Source organism: Biomphalaria glabrata, chromosome 5, assembly GCF_947242115.1.
Source record: "Biomphalaria glabrata chromosome 5, xgBioGlab47.1, whole genome shotgun sequence".
Taxonomy (NCBI): Eukaryota; Metazoa; Mollusca; class Gastropoda; family Planorbidae; genus Biomphalaria; species Biomphalaria glabrata.
This window is the reverse complement of record NC_074715.1, coordinates 38,514,427-38,533,714: the sequence shown is the minus strand read 5'-3', so window position 1 is coordinate 38,533,714 and position 19,288 is coordinate 38,514,427. Positions and strand designations below refer to the sequence as shown.

At 34.9% G+C, this 19,288-nt stretch overlaps 1 protein-coding gene across 6 annotated transcripts in view; it reads left to right on the top strand.

Annotated features, from left to right (window-relative positions):
- LOC106059239 (potassium voltage-gated channel protein Shab-like) overlaps positions 1-19,069 on the top strand; it is a 316,180-nt gene extending 297,111 nt beyond the window's left edge. For all 6 annotated transcript variants that reach the window (XM_056031358.1, XM_056031359.1, XM_056031357.1 and 3 more), the window contains 3 exons: positions 2,572-3,699; positions 6,552-7,494; positions 12,485-19,069. In XM_056031358.1, the coding sequence (XP_055887333.1) occupies positions 2,572-3,699; positions 6,552-7,494; positions 12,485-13,590 (3,177 nt within the window). In that variant the 3' untranslated portion in view covers positions 13,591-19,069. The remainder of the gene's footprint in view (positions 1-2,571; positions 3,700-6,551; positions 7,495-12,484) is intronic.
- The last annotated feature ends 219 nt before the right edge of the window (positions 19,070-19,288 follow it).

Genomic DNA, 19,288 nt, shown 5'->3' with positions numbered 1-19,288 from the left:
TAACTCGACTTTTTCATCCTATTTGTAATCTTTACATTCAAAGTAACTCGACTTTTTCATCCTATTTGTGATCTTTACATTCAAAGTAACTCGACTTTTTCATCCTATTTGTGATCTTTACATTCAAAGTAACTCGACTTTTTCCTCCTATTTGTGATCTTTACATTCAAAGTAACTCGACTTTTTCATCCTATTTGTGATCTTTACATTCAAAGTAACTCGACTTTTTCATCCTATTTGTGATCTTTACATTCAAAGTAACTCGCGACTTTTTCATCCTATTTGTGATCTTTACATTCAAAGTAACTCGCGACTTTTTCCTCCTATTTGTAATCTTTACATTCAAAGTAACTCGACTTTTTCATCCTATTTGTAATCTTTACATTCAAAGTAACTCGCGACTTTTTCATCCTATTTGTGATCTTTACATTCAAAGTAACTCGACTTTTTCATCCTATTTGTGATCTTTACATTCAAAGTAACTCGACTTTTTCATCCTATTTGTGATCTTTACATTCAAAGTAACTCGACTTTTTCATCCTATTTGTAATCTTTACATTCAAAGTAACTCGACTTTTTCATCCTATTTGTAATCTTTACATTCAAAGTAACTCGACTTTTTCATCCTATTTGTAATCTTTACATTCAAAGTAACTCGACTTTTTCATCCTATTTGTGATCTTTACATTCAAAGTAACTCGACTTTTTCATCCTATTTGTAATCTTTACATTCAAAGTAACTCGACTTTTTCATCCTATTTGTGATCTTTACATTCAAAGTAACTCGACTTTTTCATCCTATTTGTGATCTTTACATTCAAAGTAACTCGACTTTTTCATCCTATTTGTAATCTTTACATTCAAAGTAACTCGACTTTTTCATCCTATTTGTAATCTTTACATTCAAAGTAACTCGACTTTTTCATCCTATTTGTAATTATTTTAATAAAAGTGCTTACGTATCGGGAATTTTTACGAGCAATGTCAAGGACTCTTCTCTCTTGCAAACGAACGAACAAAGAATTGAATGTTAACAAAATCTCAATGCGTGGCAGCTGTTCTCCTTTTTTACCGCTTGTTAGTTTGCCCATTTGTTTTGAAATAACTTTTTAAGTCATTGTCTAATGCTGCCTTCACGTGACCTTTATTTTATACTAGAACCGGAAGAACTTTAAAGTTTGATTCTCCGTTGCTAAAAGGGTCTCAAAAAAATGACCATAACCTTTGATTAAAACAAAAACATCGCTTCTCAACACTTCCTGTAGTCTGTACACTGGAGACACCAATAAGCTGGAGCTAGTTAGAGTTGTTCCGCCATGTAAAAAATCTCCTATAATGGCATGACAGCATTCCCTTTGTCAATACAGTGATAATATCATAATGACATGACACCATTCTCTTTATCAATACAGTGATAATATCACAATGTTTTCTGTAGTTTCTTAAAGCTTGAATGTGAACTCAGAAAAGATCACCCACTTCTTAAGTTCTGTCTACCTGATGTTTAATTACAACATTTTGTACGCAGCAGATTAAAACAATACAATTTCACATTTAATTCCAAGCCGTGTTAAAGTTAGGAAAAAAAATATGTTCAAATGAATTTTAATGATAGGAGTTTATATTCCATTACTTTAAACCTCGATTAGTCTTGTCCAGTAATATATGTATTGTTGGTAGGTTCTTACTAAAGGATGATTATCATTGGTTAAAAGGAAATACTGAAGCTTAAATAGAATCTTCTTTCTTGCTTTTACAATAAATGCTAAAAGTGTTATTTTATTTAACACTAAATAAACATCCTAGAGTTATAACAAATTTTGATTTCTCAAAGATCCCAAACACTTAACAGCTTCATGTCTGTCTCAATGTATGCCATTGTTTGCTTCGCTTATTGTAGTGCACACAAAAGATGGAATTTTTTTATATTTTTTTTTTATATTTTAATCTGTTGAATAGGTGGCAAGGGCAAGGATCATTTGTAGGCTACATATTTCTTTTTGTTACACACATACATACAGAATATTCTGTTTACACACATAAACACAACTGAAATTCTAGACTCTCTAGCCTAAAACATTTTTGAAATATTTAGGAGGGAAGAAGAAGAAGAAGAAGGAGGGAAATAAAGCAAGGTCAAAGGGCTTGTCCTTTACCTCTTCCGTGCGTTAGGCCCTAGTTACTTCTATACAGGTCTGTTCTACTCCAGGCCTCTAAATCTCTGCGAAAGGCTATTTTTCTACCATTTCAGTTAAATTTATCAAAGAGAAAAATTGGAACAGTTAAGAAATTTTGTTGTTTTTTTTTTTGTTCAGACTAATACCTATTATTGAAACTCTTCTTTTTACATTTTACCCCAAGTTAAATAGTAAATTACAATTGCAGTTTATTTTTATCGAACATACAACTTTTGTTTAAATAGTCAGGAGTTTTTTCATGGAAATAGCGTCACCTCTACTGCTTGTCTTTCAGTGTCAGGATTGTCTTCCATTTTAGATCTCTATGTTTAAGTTATGTATGTCTTTGACTGTTTCATTAGCCCTAACCCTAACCCTCCACCTGATTTTTTAGGTCGTGGCCATCATCTCTATCTTGTTCATTGTGTTGTCCACCATCGCCCTCACACTCAACACTATACCGGCACTGCAAGACCGCGCTGACCCGTCCCTCAATCAGGACAACGAAGACCTGGCCGTAGTGGAAGCCGTCTGCATTGGTTGGTTCACTCTTGAATACCTGGCCCGATTCTGGGCGTCCCCCAACAAGTGGAAATTTTTCAAGGGACCTTTGAACGTGATCGACCTTCTGGCCATAATGCCCTATTTTATTTCTCTGGGTCTGACTGAGACCAACAAGAGTACAACCGAACAATTTCAGAACGTCCGAAGAGTTGTGCAAATTTTCAGAATTATGAGGATTTTGCGCATCTTGAAGCTTGCAAGGCATTCTACCGGACTTCAGTCACTGGGATACACGCTACAGCGCTCTTACAAAGAGCTTGGGATGCTACTCATGTTCTTAGCCATATTTATTCTCCTCTTCTCCTCGCTGGCGTACTTTGCCGAGAAAGACGAGCCAGAGACAAAGTACAAAAGCATTCCCGAGACGTTTTGGTGGGCTGCCATTACGATGACCACAGTAGGTTACGGGGACATTTACCCTAAGACTGTGTTGGGCAAAGTTGTGGGCAGTGTTTGTTGTATCTGCGGCGTGCTCGTCATTGCCCTTCCAATCCCCATCATTGTCAACAATTTCGCCGAGTTTTACAAAGATCAGATGCGGCGAGAGAAGGCGTTCAAGAGAAGGGAGGCGCTAGAGAAGGCCAAGAGAACCGGAAGCATCGTGTCTTTTCACTCCATAAACCTCAGAGACGCTTTCGCAAGGAGCGTCGACCTGATGGAGGTGAATTCCCCCTCGCACAAAGCTCACCTCGACGCCAACGGAGGCGACTCGTGCAGCCTGGACAGTAAGCGGAGTCAGGGCGTGATGTGCGGGGCCACCAACCCCGCCCACAGCAACGTAGCCCTTCAGCACGTGCTGCACCACCACGAGCACGGCATGCTGATGCCTCCGGGGCTCCCAGGGGGAAGCTGCGACGACCTGGTCACCAACTGCAGCACCAACAATCTGCTGGACGCAGACGAAGAATCTCTCAAGAGGATGGCCTCATCGCAGCCTCAGCTAAATTTACAATCTCAGGTTTGGTTTTTATAAAAAAAAAGAAATATTAATCTGTACTTAAAGGGACGAGTACCTAAGGGGAGAGTATAGAAAAAGTATTTAATAAACTAAGGGGAGATAACAAAATGATAAGATATTAAATAGCATATTGGGCTGGGGTGGGGGCTACTTTAAGCCTTTTTTGTTCATAATAAAAGTAAAACTATTTAAAACGTAAACAGAATATTGCCTATACAAATAAATATTTTACCCCTAAAGAGCTAACTGAACATCGTGTAATAAATAACCCATCACCCCTGCTCTCACAGAACGGTCAATAGAATCTCTGTTTAAACTACATTAATGACTCAGCGCAACAGAAGGTAACCACGACACTCTTTGAATTGTATTTTAATATCTCAATTTTCTGATGATATTTTTGTTATTTAATTATAGCACATGAAAACATTTTATTTCTAAGTTTGAACTGTCCGTTTTAGGACTAGAAGAAGTTGACACTATTTTCAGTCAAACAAACATTTCGAACTCTAGTTAGACTCCACATTATTCAAGAATTAAACTAAATTATTTTCGAAGAACTTTCTCCGTTAATTTACAGTTTCATTTCTTTTCCTGTTTTCTTGATCTAAATGTGTGTCTTCTGTCGCTATGGTTACCTCGTTACACTTAGTCATTATTTTTAAAAAGTTGGGGATGGGTGGGGGGGGGGGGAATTCCAAAGCTGTAAGAATCTAGGTAAGTACATTTTCTAGTCAGTAGTGTTTATATTTTAGTCTTTACTTTTGTTTTTTTCTTTGTAATTTTTTTTTCTTTGTATTGAAATGAACAAGTTCATCAATGCCATGACAGGCTAAGTAAACTGAGAATAGATTGAGATCCATTGGTGAAATACAAAACTGGTGATGCTTTACAGTGTTTTAAGTTTTCCGCTGAACTATTTTGAACAAACAAAGAAGAGTCTTCTAATCCTTCACTATAGTGTAATATTCTGACAACACAAACATTAAGGAAAAAGTATATTTATTTAGAACTAGAAATACAAGTTCCTAGTTTCAAATGTAACAGAACTTATCATTACTTATGTAAACTTAAAAACAACATCAGATGCATTGCAAAACTCTTCTGTCTAAAATGGATAATTATTGTTTCCAATGGTAGTACAAGGTATTGATTCGAAAAGAGAACTCTTATATCTACACGGCTTATGGAGTAGATTTAAGCAACATGAGGATAAAACAATTCTGTTGTTGTTTGTTTCATCGGCAGTCTCCCGTGGTATCTTCTAATTGACTTTGAAACAACCTCCCCCACACCCATCCACCGTTACAGCCACGGGCAAATTTTGAGCAGAGAACTAATTTACGTAACTTTGAGGATTAACAGAATAATGATTCGTAGCTGAAGGGCAGGCCACTCCCTCCCCCCCCCCCCATGCGTGTGTACATTGCAATCTCTCTCCGATCACTTTTCAATATCACAGTGAGACGGAATGTTCTCGGCATCTTCATTTTGATCCAAATCTGCATTTAGTGGAGGCTTCCATAACAGAAGAGCAAATATGTAAACTTAGAACAAAAACTAGAGGCTTCTAGAAGAACAAATATGTAAACTTAGAACAAAAACTAGAGGCTTCTAGAAGAACAAATATGTAAACTTAGAATAAAAACTAGAGGCTTCTAGAAGAGCAAATATGTAAACTTAGAACAAAAACTAGAGGCTTCTAGAAGAACAAATATGTAAACTTAGAATAAAAACTAGAGGCTTCTAGAAGAACAAATATGTAAACTTAGAATAAAAACTAGAGGCTTCTAGAAGAGCAAATGTGTAAACTTAGAATAAAATCTAGAGGCTTCTAGAAGAGCAAATGTGTAAACTTAGAACAAAAACTAGAGGCTTCTAGAAGAGCAAATGTGTAAACTTAGAATAAAATCTAGAGGCTTCTAGAAGAGCAAATGTGTAAACTTCTAATTAAAATATATCTCGAGAAATGAAAAAGAATCGTTTGAATACTTGGGAGTTTCACACTAAAAGTTTATGCTTTGGTTTAAAACATCCCCTTGACCCTCAGTAAGCAATACAATTCAATAAGAGAGAAACAAGAATTCTTAGAACTAGTTTGGCAATTTCTTGGAACCTAAAGACAAACGTAAAGAAAGGAGAAGAGGAAGAGCGTGAGAACTTTTGAAAGATGGACAAAATGGGACAGAATAATAGACGCCCCTTTGAAAGATGACTCTTGTTAAATAAATAAGAAAAATTACTTTGTGAAAGAGAGATGTGATCAGACAATGGTGACAAGGGCACACAAATACTTCGTTGATCAAGGTTTCCATATTCTGTACACCGGTTACACCAAATAGCTTGCTATTTATGGATTAGTCCCCATGTAGGAACATCTCCAATAAATTACATTATCTAATCGGAATCACACTTTTATAGAGTCTGCATATCAACTTGAGGGTGAAGGTTATATCCTGCACACATCTGCTCAGAATGTCGTAAACTATCCTTGACACTGTAACTAGTGTCGCAAATGGTTAACGGACCCTTCGTGTTGGAAATCTAGCTGGCAAATTGTTTTTTTTTAATGTTAGGATATTTGGTAAACCTAACGATTTCATTGTAAGCAACTTACCTTGAACTTGTTTTTTTACTTTCTCCAAAAGTAACATTTTAATCATCTTGTAGGTCAACTATATTGTAGAGTTGGGTTTTTTTAAGACAAAGGCGCAATGAAAATATCCGTGAACTTTGACATCAATGGTTCTCAAAATATTGTCTATTTTAGCCAGATTTTAAAACAATTAAAATCAAATCGGTTTTTATTGTCGCTTCAATGTATTAATAATATCTTGTTTCAAATTGTACAGGGAAGGGCAGAGACTGGTCGTACTGGGACTGGAAAGAGCTGTATTGAGCTACAGCAGCTTCCGCGCCAAGGAAGCAATGCAAGCAGTAGCGACACCTACAGCAGCTGCATGACCCAGCCTCATGGCAGTCCCAGAAGTTCAGGAGGTCACGCTGGAGGCGGTCAGGGATCTGGGGACAGATATAAACAAAACCTTTACGTTAATCCCATGGAAGACACTTCCGGCTTGGAACCGGAAGTGGTGCAATCGCCTGGTGGTACATGCTACGACACAGTCTTCAAAGAGTCTCACCCGGACCCTCCTCCACACCTGCCCCAGCCTCATCACCTTTTTCATCATCATCATCACCAACAGCTTCCAAAGCGGCCCCCACCTTTGATATATCAGCAACAGCAACGACACGCCAACAGCTTTGGGGTCCAGCAAGAGACACGGTTTAACGGTAGCAGTTCTGTAGAAAGTCAACCGATGGGAAGCCCCAGCTCTTGTCCCGGAAACCAGATTGTACAGAAATTGGACGATGGATTCACTGCCACTTGGGAGAGGGGCCCCAGCTCTTCGTACCCTGCAGCTCACCACCAACCTTTCCATGCCGTGACCTCCTCACCCGGTAACATTTGCGGCCTTGACCCACCTCAGCCAATGACAAGCCCCGATCACTCCCCTTCTGACTCTACGAGCCTCTTACAGGCTGAGATAGAGACAAGCTTCCCCAGAAAGGCTAGCTTCAAACGCTACAAGTCGCTTTCCGTGGAGAAACACCCACGTGTGGCTAACATCAAGGAGCGAAACTATTCTTCCACGGACAGTCTCCACATCAACGCCAGTGGCCGGCCGAGACTCAAGTTCCGAAAGGCTGTTTCCTTAGCCAGCCGCCTTCAGTCCAGCCCGTCTACAGGGCGGAAACTAGCAAACTATCACCTTATATCAAACTCCAAGCCAGGTAGGTTAAACAAATAATATGTCACATTTTTGTAATCAGTCGCTTCTTGTTTCTTATGCTTCAAAATGTAGGACACTGGCATTTTAATATAAACAATCCCGTTTGTCTCCATAACGAATTGACACAGAAGAAACACTTTAGTAACATTACTGTCTTTGAATTCCATTTCGGATTCTTTCATCCATGTTAAAACTTCAAGACAGAGATCTATATAAAGAGGAGCTAAGAATAATCCAATTGAGAGGTCTGAATTTTACAGACTGCACATCCTTTCTACCTGTCTTGATTACCGCTTACCTTGTCCTAGTTCATGTTTAATACGTAGGACAGCACTAGCTAGAGAAATGTATTTGTTTGGACATTAACTTTTACAAACCATAATCAAAAGAGCATTTTAAAAGCTGACAAAAGTTGTTGTGAATATATCTAATCGGATTTCTACGTCTGCATTACGGAATTTCAGATTAACACTAAAAAGTATATGCTATTGACTTGCTGGCAAAGTCGACCCTGGCATTACCATTGCCCACAAATTACTTGCTATGTGATGGCATAATTCATTCAAACATGTGGGTGCCGGCCCACCGGCCATTTGCCAAAATGCCCTCAAGGTCAATCCGCCCATGGTATCGAACAACAGAACTTAACCAAAGGGTTCACTGGACTCAACAAGATAAACACGTCGCGTGACACGTGTTAGTCCAATACTTCGAAAGTGTAATTTATACTTTTCAATAATCCAGCCAAGTGACAAAGTCTGGTTCTTAGCTGGATGAATATAGGCCTACCCGCGTTATCACTGTGTCAATTTCTAGCTATCCTCATATTCGAGACCGTCTTATTTATCGACCCAGGATGGCTGCCTGGTCGTGCGGTTTGCGCTATGGACTGTCGTTTGGATTTATTGATGGTCCCGGGTTCAAACCCTGCCCGCTCCCATCCTTCGTCGTCCTGCGGGAGGTTTGGATTAGGAAGTAAACTATCCTCAACTCTGAAGGAACATCCAAAACTTTTGAAACAAACTAAACCTAGCTTTGACATTCTGACTTATTAGGACACCCTTGTATTTGTATTGTGGTGAATTGATTTTTTTTTCTGAACTATTCTATTTGTATTTGTTCATTTCTGTGCCATTTTATTCTTCCAGATGAACACTTCCTTCTTCACTAGGTAGAGGTGAGTGGTTTGTAGGGGGCGCTTAGTTCGCACACAGGCGCCTGGTGTGACCTGCACGCGATCAAAACTGTATTATCTTGTGACGTCTATTATTCCATTGTCCCAGTCCTGTGTGTGTGTGTGTGTGTGTGTTTGAACGTGTGTGAGTGTTTTATTTCAATTCAATTGTTGTTATTATTTTTTTTTTATTTTATCTGAGCTTACAGTTCAACTGGACAGTGTGTGTAAACCTCTGCTCCCAATAAGTGTAGTACGTTTGCTGCGTTCACTGTGAGTCTGTTCACCGCTGTTGTCTTGTCTATCAAAGCAGAGAACTGTAGGTCTATAGCTCTAGTCCAATGCAAAGTCAAATATTTTTAGCGAAAAAAAACTAAAAAAAAAAAAACATAATATAGATCTAATTCTTTAAAATTTGAATTTCTCAAAAATCAAAAAAATCCATCATTTTTTTTTGTGAAATAGTACCTACATTTACACACACACACAATCAAACACACTCTCTCATTACACACACACATCACAACCAACTTTGCTGTTGTCATTCATTTTTGTTGTCTACCAATTGAAAAAAAAAAGATTTAGCCTTACTCCCACCTGGTGCAGTACCTCCATCGTGCAATATGTATTCTAGTCACATTTCTTGTCATGTAAAATTTTGAAGCTACATGTATAAAGGCATTTATTCGACTTCTGTAATGGTTCAAGCTTTCTCATTCCCCACTTCATCCCCTCCCCCCTTTTTTTTTTTTTTTTGCTGTTTTAATGACACGTGATTTAAACAACCAATATATTTTCCAATTTTCTTAGCCTATATTACATTAATTCACTTCGAGTATAGGATTCTCGAGTGGCCATTTTTTTTATCCAATGAAATTTAAATTTACAGATTTACAGTGTAGTAGTCTCTACCAATATTATTTTATCTTTTTTTTTATATTATTATTAGGTGCGTTGTATTCCATGTGTTAGAACAGGTCTCATTTCTGACATCATTTTGTGTTGTTTTGTCCAAGACATTAATTGTTCCGTTGTGGCGATTAAAATCATCTAGCATCCGTTCCATGTAGTCAAGCTAAAATCTACCAAGACGAGGCTGGCTTCCTGTAACCCGCTCTCGCTGCAACATTCCTTCTCGTTACGTTTCCTTGGCAACAGCTATAAATATATACTTATGTCAGTATAACAACTCAGTGTGGTTTTAGTAGTGGATACAACAAACTATGGCATGTTCTGAAGTGACTGCTAGGAGACATGATGGACTTCCTGTAACTAGTTTAGCCAAATTATTTTCACGCAGCTAATTGATTGCATTTAAAAAGTCATAGGATGTTTTGTAATCTCCAATGTATAGGGAAATTGAAAAATGTAGGCTATAACATAACAATAGTTCAAAACCTTTTTTTTTTAATTATTTCTTATTTATTGTTACTAGATTTAGCTATTAAAATTTAAAGTTTAAACATATGTTAGAGACAAGACTTTAAAGACAGGGGGAAAAAATATAGTAATATACTGTGATATAAAAAAAAAATCAGTTAAGTTTGAGATGTAGTTATCTGAACTAATCTGGAACGATAGCCAAATCTTGTTGTATCTATTTTAGGCGTATTAAATATGGTGTTTTGTTTGCCCATATATTTCGGTTCCTGTAATGTCAACCTTTGTATCACTCTATATATATTCTAGTTCATGTTAATTCTTTGTACCACAGTCAACCATCATTTTCTCTATCATTATTGTGGACTGAGGGAAAGTCTCTAAAGGATATTACCTTCACCTTTTTCCCAACGATTACAATTTGAAATATATTTTTTATCCAAACGGTCTTTTTTTGTTAATATTAATTGCACACCTTAAAACAAAAGGCTTTAAAAAGCGTGGATACATTGCGACGAAGTAGATCTCTATAGATCTGATCGTAGCGCAAATTACTTTTTTTTTCAACTCTAGCTCCCAGTTCTTTCAAATACTAAAACAAACTCTAGACACTGAAGAGTTAGACGGTATATCTGCTGCTTTCTATGTTGTTTTTGTTTGTCTCTATTTTTTTCCCTTGCTCTAGGTCTATGTGTCTCCATTACAATAGAACTAGTGCTGCATATGTCATAGTATGCTTCAGAGAGTCAATATTATTATTTTTATTTTGTAAACAAATTTATGCTTTTGTGCTTGGGTCACACCAGTCACGCGCCCCCTATTTCCCTCCCTCGTCCACAATATGACGTCTAGACAGAGTGTTGCTATAAGAAAAGAAAAACACTTTATTGCACATTTGTACTTTTTTTAAGAAACAAAATTTTTATAACTCGGTTTTATTTTTATTTTTTTTTGTTTAAATATAATAAAATTATAATAAAAGAAATCAGCACACAGTTCTATGACGTCATAAAGACTTACATCTAATATCTCTATGTTTAGTTTTTCAGGCTTCACATAGATCTATATCTAAATGCTATAGACATTCATTATATGTACAATGCCATGTATAGGCCTATTGTACATCAAACAAAGAAACTGTAGACCTACGTAGGTCTGTAACCATAGGCTCACAAACTGGTTAGCATTGTTTGTTTCCAAAATTAGAATGAAGCTTTATATTTTAGATTAATCAAAATTGTCATACGAGTCATCTGGTTGATATATTATCATGTGTAGATCTATATATTTAGTTTTGTTCTTGATTGATAAGATAGACTACCTTTAAACTTACTAGTTGTAGCAGTTTAGAAATGCAAAGTGAAAAACAAATAGTAATTTAAAAAAAAAAAATAGTATGTTTAAAAAAAAATAGTATGTTCCTTTCTTTAATGAAGCTCATCAGATTTTTGTTTCAAATAGATTTTGTTTAGTCCAACTTTGTTTTAGAATCGCTTTTGACTTTTAAACGCTCCCTTTGTAGTCTTCCCCATGTTCCAAAATCCTAAATATAGCACTGTCAACCTGCACATAATGTATGTAATTAGGTCAAAATTCACTTAGGTAACATTTTCATTAGTTAATAATTCTTTCTGCACTGACAATTTTTGTTTCTACAAGACACAATGGCACTGTCACAAATTGCTTCTAATAGTCCTTCCTCACCAGGAGTAAAGAAATGTCTTGAAAAATTAAGAGTGTAGATTGTAATTGTTTAATTTTAAAATCCTAAGCAAATTTAGGAATTATTAAGTTTGACCAAATAGCTTCATAACTTCTACAAATTCAGAAATATGTCAATCTATTTCCTCATCATATAGTTATAAGTAAATCTTCGCAGACAGAAATTAAAATCTAAAAGTTTTAAACTTTAGACCTAGATTTAAACATTTTTAACAGAAAAAAAAGAAAGAACTATTAGAACTAAGTTTTCTTTTTATTCTACAATCAAGATCTTTAGAGATCAATTTTTTAAGAATTTCACATGTAATTTTTTTTATGCATTTCATAGGATTATCAGATAAGATATGCTCAGGACAATAGAAGTTCATTTGTAGACATATTTCATTATCTTTCAGTATCCTGATTTAGATAAATTTAAATTATTTCATTCACATTTGATAGCTGACATAATAATAACAGTAAGAAAGAAAAAAAAATATTAACAGAAGAGTATGCATATTACAGTCAAGTAGTCATAACACAAAAATGCCCCTACTTTCTATCAGGAGCTTTTTGTCCCAAAATAACTTTAAAAAGTTTAATACTTAAAATAACTTGAAATAAAATTTAAATCCATACATTTTTATGTTATTTTAAAATTCATATTTTGATAATTATTTTTATATTTTAATAACATAATATAATTTTAATCCAATACTTGTTTTTCTTTCCCTAGCTATAGAGCCCAGTAGGCTTGGGAACAGGTCAGGAGACATGGAAGAAAAGTGGTCTGTTCTTCAACGTTCTAGTCCAGCACTGCTTGAACCTTACCCCTCTTGCATAAAGCCAAACAACAATTGTGACAGTCAAAAGAAAGTCAAAACCCAGCATCTGCTCACTTCTCCTTCGTCAGCCTCAGAATCTTCTTACTCTATTGGGCCTTTGTCCGCTGGTCAGAGACGAGCTCATTGGAGATACTTCAATGCTAACAGCCACCCCCAGTCCAATTGCGACAACAACCTATCTCAGGCGGATAATGGAGGTAGGAGTCCACTCTACAGACACTCCTCCTTCCCCTTAACAGGACAGCAGCTGATGACCTGCATCAATATTGACTCCCCTGATGACAACGATGATAACCTCAGCCCTCCTCCCACTACCTGCTCAAACAACATTAATAACAATAACAGCCCTGTGAATTGTGGGCTAGACTCAGCTCGTGGCCATCGCACACTCCACAATGGCAGACAGTTTTTGCCAGGTACCATCTTGCATTCTGAAGGTGAAGAGGAAGATGATGAAGATGATGATGACGATGAAGAAGAAGACAATGGCGATGTTGAGCAGGAGAATAGGGCCAACCTTATGGCCTGGCCCACAACGAATGTCACTCAGAAACTGGCAGAGTCCGTCCTAAGCCCTAACAGTCAAGAGGGGGAAGGCAACAGCCATCGTGGCTCAACAACTGGTCTTTCATCATCACCCTCCTCTAGTTCGTTGTCAGACCATCACCTGCTCAAATCTTCCCCATCATCGGATCTCATCCCTAAACAGCCTGGCTCTCAGATTAGTGAAGATCCCACCTCACAGTCACACAGCTTGTATGAAACTGCAGACTCTCTTCCAGATGACAGTGAAAGTGGCGTAGATCCATTTCTTGTCCACCCACCAATTAGCCCTGCCATGGCATGCAATGACAGCACCATACACTTCCAGCAGCCCCAGGACCAGCTTGCTCAAGCTCAAACTCCTTTGCACCAGCTCGTGCCCCCTGTGGTTGGGGACACAACCAGTAAACTAGACAATAATTGTCAATGCACATCTAGTGGAGCCAGCGGCTAAATTCTCTTGGCTCTTTGCATACTCCAATTTTATTATTTTTTAATCAGTTTTGATTCTCTGTGTCCTAAATGAATGTAGATATACTTTCAAATTGTAGTTCCTTTATATGGACATTCACAATTTCTAATTTATTTTACTTTCAATTTGTTGGACATTCTTTCAGATGCAAGAATGTAAGAACTGCAAAATTGTGGATGCTGTCAACCTTTCATAAGCCAGTGATATCAGACAATGATATTTGCCTCTTCCCTCAATTTCCTAAAGCTAAAGGTCTCTTCCTTTCCTTTACCAACCCTATCACCCCTGTGATTTATAACAATGCATTGGAGAGTTGCAAGAAACCTTCCCTCATGTGTGCCAACACTTCTCCGTCAGCTCACCATCATGGCCAAATGTATGGCAAGAAATATTTCACAATCGGCAGGTTTAATCTAGGCTTCCAATTGGGCAATACAATGTATTAACTGTTTGTATGTACCTAAACTGTAAATATTCTATCTCACTTTTTAAGTATATTTTACTATCTAACTTAAAGTCCAATAGGATTCATATGCTTTTAAATGATATCCCTTGGGCATGTGTTTGTCTCTATCATATTAGAATACATTCACAATATGATGTGTAAACATGAAGTTCCACTTTGTAGAAGCAAAATATTTTGACATCGCTTAATGGTATAAAAAAAAGGAAAAAGTAAGATTTGTTTACTTAATTCTGTTGTGGTTGAAGAGTTTCCTTTCAGAACGAGTTTAAAGATATGTTGTACTATGTTAGGTGAGCGCCATAGAAGAGTTTATTATAACTTGGACTTAGGTCAGTAAAAGAAACACATTTTAGAACAATGTTTAAATCTTTTTAAATAGGCCTACCTATTACCTGGAAATATATTACATTTAAGTTGTCTGTTCAAAAAGTGTTATATAGAAGGACAAGGTGTTCTTATTAAGTTATTTCATAAAAACATGATTCCATTTTTTTTGGATGACGTAAGCTAAAGATCTACTGTAAAATGGACTCTTGGAATAAACATGGAATCACTCTTAAAATCAACATGGAATCAATATGCATTTGAAGATTCCTGAAAGAGGTTTTTTTTTCAATCTTTTTTCTTGATTGATCACCCACCAGAGAACTGAGTGCACTCATTGGAGCCACTAAGAACAAATTGTTCAGACTAAGAATGTTGCAGGTTACTTTGAACTTGACATTCAGCAGCCTGCATGTCTAACAATTTTCCTTGATATACTGCAGCTAATCAAGCACTATTTATATCTTATTATCTATTTGTTAGAATTTTTTTCTTTCTTTTTTTCTTATACATAGAATTATGTCAAATTAAACAAATGCTCAAATCTTTCTTTGAATTTTTTGATGTACAGTGTGTGCACACTTAGTTATGATTTAAAACACTGTAAGATATTTTTTTTCTTTCTAATGTACTGTGATACTGTCACCCCTGAGATCGAGCTGCCATGTTTTCTTGTATTTATTTGTCAAAGATGAAATCAAAATATTTTAAAATATATTATAACAATGTATCATTTTTATGACTAAGTTAATTTTTACTTTTTGTATTTAGTGTGAAATGCAGGGGAAAAAACATTACATAATAAAAAAAAACATTTAAATGTCAGAGCCACTAAAAATAAAATCTGCATCTTATTTAAATCCTAATTACTTAAGAAGTAACACAGGATAATTCTCTAAATTTAATAACATTTCCTTCACATGATTATTGAAAAAAAATGTGCATATAAATATCCTTTTTAACAATCTTTTATTAAGGTTATTTTTCCACTGAAATATTTTCAATAAAACTCATATTTAGTTAAAGACATTCATTCTTTACAAAGTAAATATCACTTTTTTTACTTTATTTTTCATTTTGCATAATAGCAAAACAAAATAGCAACCCATTCAATATGATTATGGTATTTTATCAAAAGTCTTTTGTCTTTCTGAATGTTATTGTTGTCTGCACCAACTGTTCTCTGTGAAGAAGAATGGTGTTTGATATAAATGTGTTAACTACAAAGGAATGAACAAGATCACAGTGTAACCAATGCCATGCAAAAGTTGATAAAACCATAGCTTATATTTATTTCATCTGCTTTTCCTCAACTTAATCCCATCAGCCTTTAGGATTGTTTCAGTATTTAGTGCCAAGTTTTTTAGTGAATCCAACTTCAACATTTTTTTTTATTATGATTAAAGGAACAATTGTAAATGAGAATCATTTTGTTTAGAAGGATCTATATCTTAGTGATGCCTAGTTTGCAGCAGGGGGATAGAACTTTTAAAAAAGAAGTTATCCTCACATAGTTAGCATTGCTATTTTAAGACTTTAGAAGAATTTGGATATGTCTAGATGCTTCAACAAAATTCAGTATGTAATTTTTCATTTATATAACTATTAATAGATGTGGAGCCTCTTATTTTTCATTTTTATTTACTGTTTTGTTTGCTATCATTTTAGAATAACAAATGCTTGCTAAAGCTTACCATAGACTAATAGAATGATTGTACATATATTTTGTTTCAAAAGTAATAGTCCACCCATGTACATAGTCTACAGATTTGTGTTCATGTAGTTTGAATTATAAATAAATATTTTCTCTACAATGTTTTGTATGATGTACATACATTTTTAAATTTTAAACTACAATTCAATGTACAGTTGTACAACTTAGAAAGAGACTGAGTTTCTAGTTCTAGCTGGCCATGCACACACTTGCATTGTGGCATGGTTCTTAGGTTATAAACAATGTATTGAAGTTGAGATAAAGATTCCATGTATAGTAAAACTGTGTTTTAGAAGATAGATTGCTTATGTCAGTTTTTTTTTAGTTACTGAATTTATTACTAAACGCTGTCAATTTGACTGGACAAAAAGTTCAAATAATCTCTCTATTATCTGGCCAATGCATAGATTTGTCTATATTAATATATTTTTTAAATTTCTTTTTTATTTTTGGATTTATGTTGAATAATGAACTCTTTTTTTTTCCTTGAAATTTTGTGTCAAGTTTGAACACTGGTGAAAAATAGATTTCAAAAGTTTGAATACACAGGGGAAATTTAGTTCAACTTTTAAACTGTTTCTAAAACTAAACTGTACAAACTCTTAGTAGTCTATATGCAATAGAGCATTGTTTAACATGTACCAGGAACAAAATGCATAAAATAATTGGGATTTATAGAATATTATACTTGTAATGTTATTAACATCAACTTAGAAAAAATAAGAGGCCTTAATGTTTTTCTTAATAGAAGTGAGACATGGTTTGTCAGAGCTCACTAAGGAGCAAGTTCCATACCCTGGGGTCGTGTTCTTAGATAAATATAATTAACTACCAACAGAGAGGAGTTTACTGAGCTCAGGGATACATACAATGTAATCAATTCCCTAAGTGATATTTCATCTTTCATTATTTATGCACTGATGACAAAGAGTTCCCATTTTTCAATAAATTCATGTGCTCAGAGGAAGGCAGGGAGGTGTTTGCAAGAAAAATGTCACAGAAATTGTGCTTCAGCTTTTCTGGGTTCCCTCCCTGTACCTTTGGGATTTTGTCAGGCATACAGCTTCCATCTGACACAGTATTGTGTTAAATAAACAATGCAGGAGAGTGTGAAAGCCACAGTAATCTCTTTTAAGTTAGTCCATGGAAACAGGAGATTGGATCTGAGTGAAAAATCTTTTTTTTTAAACTGATCCGTTTCAAGTTAATTTCAACATAAAACAGTACAACTAATATTTTGTGAAACCCTTTTCTCTCTGTAGTTTATGGTGCTGCCTATGCATAGTGTAGCTAATAACCAAATACTCTAAAGAAGGGATCTGAAAGTCTCTTGATAACAAAATTTTGATTAGCTTATTCAGTTTGAGTAACAGATAACCTGGAAAGTACTGATGTGCCATATAGATCTCTCATCAGTTGATTTCTATAACTTAAAAACAAATTATAGTTTAACCTATGTATCTTTAATAATTTCTTTTCTTCAAATGTGTGTCAAATAGAGTAAGACAAATATTTTTTTACTGCTCTTGCCAATGTCCTATTCCTCTTTAAAAGTTATGAAATCATGAGCTTTTTATTCCTTTTAATCTTCAATCAATTATTGTATTTTGAAATAATTAATTTAATCTTATATAGCATTACTCTGTTTGTAATATTGAAGTATCAAATAGTGTGTACATTTCCCTTTTTCGACATTTCTAACTATATTTTTTTTACATGTGTGTTTGTGTGAATTTATAATTCTTTTAAACTTTCCATTTGTAAGATAAAAATTTTATATTGAAGCTGTCACAAAATCAACTGGAAATAACAAGTAGAACAATAGATTATTACCTTTTACATTTCAAGATATTTAATATAAATCCTTTACATTTCCAAAGTACCGGTACAAAAAACAACTTTTCAACTAGGATACCATGCTTTTTACAGTGGTTATTGTTTTGTTTAATATCTTTTTTTTTTTCAACAATAAGCCAGTCAGATCAGTTTTATGTCTAGCTGGAGTCTAGTTCTTCTAAATTGATTTTAAAATAAGGTTGATACTGAGATAACACCTTGCATGTAAATCTGTTATTATTTTGCTAATTGAAACAATCTAATTGATTGAAAGTTTTTGTAACCCTAAGAGAGAGTTTTTACAACACCCCTGGAATCAATTGAAATATATTTCCAGCCTTCAAATGAAAACAACAAATGAGTACAATTGATCATGTCCGAGCTGCAATGAGGCAAATTTACATATGGAGAGTGTAGTTTCATGTTGACACTTCATTCACAAAATGAAAAAAAAAGAATTAGAAACCTTGTGTTCCTCTAGTCAGTTCCTGTAACATACATTTAGTTAGGCTTTTCTTATCTCTAGTTAGGTTTTAGCTTTACTAGTCAAAAATTGATTTCATTGTTTCTAAATACACATCAGATGAATAAATGTTGTTGATTTCATTCTTGTTATTCAGTAGATAATTAGCTAAATCATGTGTATGTCAGATAATATTTGATCCAACTAGCTTGACAAACAAAAATGTTACTGTTCCAATGCGGACTACACTTTGTATAGTGAATATGCCCTACCCTTCCCTTTAAATAAAAATTAATAACCTCTTACTAAATTATCAATAATGAAAAACAAATATACAAAGGGGACATATAATCTTACCAGTTGACTCCCAAACAAAAGAAAAATGTCAGTTTTCAATGAAATTGTTTCAAATTGAGTGTTTGCTACTACCTAGTGTTTGTTATTGAATCAGTTAGTGAGTCATTCATTTAGACTTAGTTTGTCTCTTACTGTATGCCAGTCAAAGAGTTGAATCAGTTAGTGAGTGAGTAATTAATTTAGACTTAGTTTGTCTCTAACTGTATGCCTGTCAAAGAATGTTCAATTCCTGTGATAGTGGTTTTTATAGACAATTCAGCATTGGTTAACTGCAATTATAACAATCGTTTCAATAATAGAACTACTGGCTTTGTCTTCTTTTTAATCTATGTTTTTGTTGTCTCAATCAATTATTAACTTTCAACATTTCTTGGATTATTGTATGAATCTTTTTTTAGGACTACTACAACATTCTAGAAGAGTTACCCAAAGCCTAATTCCAACTCAGACTGTCCTGTCAAAAACAGAAATGTTCACATTTCAGCTAACTCAATTGCACAAATGATCAAATGTTATAAAA